The following is a 5,699-nucleotide window of genomic DNA, read 5'->3' as shown; positions in this document are numbered from 1 at the left end:
TTTAAAGTACTTCAGTTTTTATTTGCATAAATAAGCATATTTTTTCCCATCTGCTGGTATTATTTAATATTTTCCAAGTGTACAGAGGTGAGTTTTTTGGCTTTCGCTTTTTAGCGATTTTTTGTAAAACACAAATGGAGGGGTTAGCTTCACATTTAAGAATTGTCAATTTTGTTTATTTTTTGAAACGTCAAAAGAGTAACGTGTGCGACACAACTCTCAATACTAAAATTATTTTCGTGTTAGTTTATCGCTTATAGCGGGAGGAAAGAAGTGGTCTTTTCGTCCTAACATATATATTGAGACTAGAATTTAATGTGTATATTTTCCATTAAATTATTCAGCATATATTAATGCCGTACGTTGCTTACATCGTACAAAGTGAAAAATTAATAATATAATTCTATCTATACCGTGAGAATGTATGTTTAGTAAATAACTTTTATTAGTTATTAAAAACAAGTATAGTCATTTTAACATGGAGATGTTGCGAAATTTGGCACTGACCGTGTTTCTATCATTACTTGGATTTTTGTTTTTATTTAACTCTGCTGAGTGTTGCAACGAAGCTGTATGTGCTTCAATTGTATCTAAATGCATGCTAATGCAAAGCTGCAAGTGCGAACTAACAAACAGTACCTGCTGCAACGAATGTTTGATATGCCTAGGCAAGGAATATTACGAAGAATGTTGCAGTTGTGTAGGTAAGCAAGAAGAAAAAGGAAGTAAAAGTCAGTCTTTTAAAACTCTTGCAGTAATTATACCAAATGTACCTAATTTTTGTATACAATCAAATCGCAAATGTATCACGTACGCGAAAATTGGATTTATCTAAACAAGCATATGCCGAAGTTACGAAATATGAACATGTAAAACACTTTTATTTTTATACCCTTCACGAAAGGATGAGGAGTACAATGATTTGGTCAAAACGTTTGCAACGCCTAGAAAGAAGCATTACAGACCCCATAAAGTATATACGTTCTTGATCAGCATCAAATTCTAAATCGATTTAAGTATGCCCGCCTGTGTAATGTGTGTTGTAAACATTCTCCTGGTCGCAAAAATTAAGCTGTCAACAATACTACATAAACTAAGAACACCTCTTTCTTTCACAAGGAAAAAAAAATGTTTTTTTGCTCATTACTTGTAAACTATAGCAGATAAATGTACAACAGTTTGAACGTATATTCGAACGTAACGCTGTAACACCTTTAATAAAATCGATCACGCCTCCTTAATTTTACATGGCGTCTTAGCTTAACTTTTGTTCAAAACATTTATGCGTAACGCACAGAAGCAAGGTTCAAAAACCGTATAAAGTATATAAATTCTTGGCCAGTTTCAAATTCGGAATGCACCTATCTATCTATACATATGTTCATCCGTCCGTTTGAACAATTACGTAGTATCTTTGGAAACATTCTCCCGTTAGCGAAAATGAAGATATCGCCTACAAATTTGCAAAAGAAATCGGAAGTGGCATAAACTTTTCCAAGCAAACGTCTATAACGTTCACTCGCCTATGCGACAAACCTTGTATTTTGAAAATAGAAAATCAATCGCGGCCTCATATTGTAGACCATGAAAATTTAATTCTTTTATTTTATTTGTCTTTTTTAGGATAATTGCGGAGAGAATAAAAGATTCGGTCACGGTTAAACACGTCTCTTTGTCGTTATCAGTTTTAGAGTTGAAACTTGATGTATTCCCTTCTTTTTTAGGGTAGAAAATAATATTTACTCCCATTAACTTCCTTCCTTTTTTCATGAAAGCATAATTCGATAAAACATTTTTTTTGAGCTACACATATAGAGTCCCCAAACGTAACTATAAGCAAGTTTTTCATACTACATTAGTCTTTCTCCAATATTCCTTATTTAGAATTTATATCTGCTGCTATTGGGAATATATAATAATGAAAATGTGTTTACTTTAATTTTTCCGTTTCTACTACTTATCTGAAAATAATTTAATATTTTTGCAATTTCCTCCTGTAGAGTTATGTGTAAAAGCAAATGGCACGCGAAATTCACTGCTATCGCACGTAGAAGAATTTAATGGCATTCCAGACTTGTTTAACGTTCTTGCATTTAGTGACGGAATTAATTACAATTGGCACAGGCTTACGTTTCCCGTAGACTTTGATACTATATTATCTGTTGCAAAATTAGACAAGGATGTTAAATATTATTTAAGTAAGTATATTTATTTAAAAAAGCGAAATAATGTGTAATTGTGGCTACACTTAGAAACCAGTGGTGAAAATCGTGACGAGGCAGTTAGAGAAAGGAATAATGTTTTAACTTTGAACTGCACAGTGCTATTCTTAGATCAATGTACATCGTGGAATAAGTGTCGGCAAATTTGTCAAAGTACAGGTGCTAGCAGTTACAGGTACCAAAGCAAAGGTGGTTAGGTACTAGTAACATTATTATAAGTGAAAACATTCATTTCCAGATGGTTCCATGATGGTTGCTGTGAATGTATAGGTTCGACATGTATTAATTACGGTTTAAATGAAAGTCGTTGCAGGCAATGTCCAGAATCTAGAGATGATATAGATGAAACTTTTGATGACGACATGTTAGATTATGGAGATGAGCTTGGACCATTTGACGTCTAGTTTTGGAATCAAATTGTAATAATGTTTACGTCCAAAAACGTATATGTTTATAATTATGTATATAAAGTAATTTTGAAACGTTATAGTCACTTGTCACCTATAGAAAAAGAAAAGAACAACATTACATAAGTTTTATGGTATGTAACGAACGTAGTTGTGTTTTATACTAAAGTAAATTTGCTTATTTATGTATGCCAGTTTCGAAAAAAGTTTACAGTAGAAGAAAGAAAGAGTTGGGAAAAAATCTTAATGTAACTGCCATCAAATACATAAATAGACACACTCCCAGCTTTATTCTGAGCACAATCATTTATAGATCCATAACCATACATTTCTGGAAAACAACATTAAAACTGGTCTTTTAATCTCTTTGAGCTTTTTTAGTATTCTGATGTTTAAGCATAGAGATGACGATTTCAAAAAACACGATATACCTACCCTTCAGCAAGTGGTTGAGAGTTCTTATTATGAGAACGAGTTATATGGTAACGATATAAAGGGAAAATTTTTTAAAATTTATATAAAGAGAACTGGTCAAAAAATGGAAGAAAAAATAATTGCAAAGTTTTTTAGCAATTTTGGAGAAAATAAAGACAAGTGTTTAAAAAAGCTTCAATTTCCTTTCATTGATTTATTATATATTCATTAACTTCATTACATTACAATATAAAAGAATGACAAAATATTTATGGTATAAAAATGATTGTACTAAGACAATTGGTTAATCAGCAAGTCCTTTTGTTGTGCTTGAGTTTTTTGTCACCGCCGTTGTCGCTTTTTAACAAATTTCATATTCTGAAGCAGGGTAATAATAAAACTGTCGAATATCAAACCTAATTTTGAGCTAAAGCAGGGCTGTTAATATATAAAAACCACAAATTGAAGTGCAAACGAAAAATGTGGCCTTGTAAAATTGAGCAAATTGAATATTACTTATTAATACATTATTTTTACTTTATTATACTGTATTTTATTGTGTTGTCAATTTAATTTACTTTAATTTCAATGTTATTAATTGCAAGGTAATATTATTACATTTATTTGATTTATGCATGCTTTGTCTATTTGTTCAAATGCAATAGTTTAAGTCAATAATGTAACAATGACACTTTTATGTAATTTTATAACCTAAATGAACTAATAACCAAATACCTAAATTTAAAGTAATTTAGAAAATAATCTATTTTATAATTACGTACCATGTAAGATATTATGCATAAGCACTAGCTATATAAAAGGAGCTTCTGCACATTCGTTCAAGTTACAAAGAAGCATTAGAAGTATTCAACTCATCAATTTAACAATACTAACTTAAATAAAAACTAGAATAGCTTTTAGTGAACAGTACAAAAAGGGCGTTTCACTACATGGTGGCTGTATTATGACCTAAGGTAAGACCTATGTGTTAACAAAAAAAAACGTAGGAACTCCATGCCGGGCTCAAAGTAAAACTTAAAAACAATCTTTTTTTACCCCAAAATAAAAAAAATATATTTTAAAGCTGAACGTAAAAATATTATGTCAGGACATAAAGACAGTATGCAACAGATAACCTTTCCTACCAAAAGTAAAAATAGTAGATAATGCCCCTTTTTAAAGTTTTTTCAGAATTTTTTGCAGCTATTACAAAAAGAACCTTAAGGAAAAATATATAAAGTTGGCAAAAGATTTTAGAAATTAAAACTACCTTTTTCCAACATTTAATTGCCTGATAACACATGACCCATCCGGAAGAGATCTCCAACCAGTCGATAAATGGGTCTCCAAATTGATGAAAGAAACTAATAAAGATATTTATAGACTTAACTTTAATGGACTGGATGAGACATTATTTCCATTTTCGGAATGGAACTTCAACTGTGCTGACTTTTTACAAAGCTTTATGAGAATAGACAAATCATACCATATTGCATGTATACATACTAATGAAGAAAAAAAAAGGCGCACAAGAAGAAATAAAGGCAATTTTCTTTAAATTTGCAAATTATTTATCTAATTTATGTTGATCTTGCACTAACATTTTTTTATATTATTTGATTTGCAATTTGGGTTTACGTTATCATATTTCATATGAAATGAAGAACAAGCAATAAAGACCGTTTATTTTAATGTTGAAATACACTGCCTAAACTGTTTTTTAGAAAGCGATAAATAGGAGTCTCCAAATTATGGATCAATTAATGCACACAAATATATCCAACATGTATCTAATCAATCTTCTTTATTTGTTGTTTACGTTGATTCCCTTATTTTTAGTTCTGGGACCATACGTTCTTGCTTATATTTTCCTGTAAAACAATATGGCAGCGCGGTTGTCTATTGCGTTTATCATTATTATTATTATAATTTTAGACTAATGAAATAAATTCTTAGACTAAAAAAAAAAAAGACATTGACCACTAGCAGCACAAGCTATCGGCTCTAATTTAAATAAATGTACATTAGATAATGAGCTTAGTAGTATTAATAAAGTAATATATAGAATTGATATTCGGTTCTGAAGCTAACTTTAGAATGTCCAAAGGGTTAGTCGTTCCAAATGCAATACTTCTAGCCAAGGAAAAGTTAAGGCAGTCGCAGAGAATGTGCTTTATAGTAAGAGTTTGTCCACAACAGCAGATTGGGGGAGAAGACTTCTTCAAGATCCATTGGTGAGTTGCAGTTGTATGACTAAGGCGAATTCTCGAAAATGTTTGGATCTTGGTTTTCACAACATTTGTTGGATATAAAGGTAGAGTTAATTGAGGGTTAATGGAAGAGCAGTGTTGATGATGGTATTGTAAATTTCCTTCTGCAATTTTCTCTTTAACTTTTTTTCCAATGTATCTTTGAAGATCCAACTTTTCCATGACATCCTCCATAATTAGAGGAGCAGAAGCAGCATACTTTGCTGGTCGATCAGCCTGCTCATTTCCCAATAAACCGATGTGACTTGGTACACATAACATTTTAATTTTTCCGTCGGGTGGTCCTCCTGTGGCGAAGTCGAAGGGTACCGAATAGCTTGTAATACAAACAAACTGTCGGTAACAATGACGGTTTTGAGTTTGTTTTTATGGGCAAGGTTGGCAGC

General features: G+C 31.4%; 1 protein-coding gene across 1 annotated transcript; it reads left to right on the top strand.

Moving 5' to 3' along the window:
* The first annotated feature begins 218 nt into the window (after window positions 1-218).
* Window positions 219-3,194, top strand: LOC119643056 (protein twisted gastrulation). The gene is made up of 4 exons (XM_038042409.1): window positions 219-704; window positions 2,001-2,198; window positions 2,253-2,397; window positions 2,461-3,194. Exons 1-4 carry the CDS (start codon window positions 479-481, stop codon window positions 2,624-2,626), a joined length of 735 nt encoding a protein of 244 aa, XP_037898337.1. The 5' UTR covers window positions 219-478; the 3' UTR covers window positions 2,627-3,194.
* Window positions 3,195-5,699: the final 2,505 nt, after the last annotated feature.

This window comes from Glossina fuscipes, unplaced genomic scaffold (assembly GCF_014805625.2).
Source record: "Glossina fuscipes isolate IAEA_lab_2018 unplaced genomic scaffold, Yale_Gfus_2 49398, whole genome shotgun sequence".
NCBI lineage: Eukaryota > Metazoa > Arthropoda > Insecta > Diptera > Glossinidae > Glossina > Glossina fuscipes.
Note: the sequence above shows the minus strand (reverse complement) of the source record. Positions and strands in the feature narration are given on the sequence as shown.

Bases quoted from the DNA above. Each gene is read 5' to 3' on its own strand.
- LOC119643056 (XM_038042409.1), top strand. From the start codon at position 479: ATGGAGATGTTGCGAAATTTGGCACTGACCGTGTTTCTATCATTACTT. The intron at 2,199-2,252 runs GTAAGTATATTT...GGCTACACTTAG, and splicing joins GGATGTTAAATATTATTTAA to AAACCAGTGGTGAAAATCGT. The intron at 2,398-2,460 runs GTACCAAAGCAA...ATTCATTTCCAG, and splicing joins ACAGGTGCTAGCAGTTACAG to ATGGTTCCATGATGGTTGCT.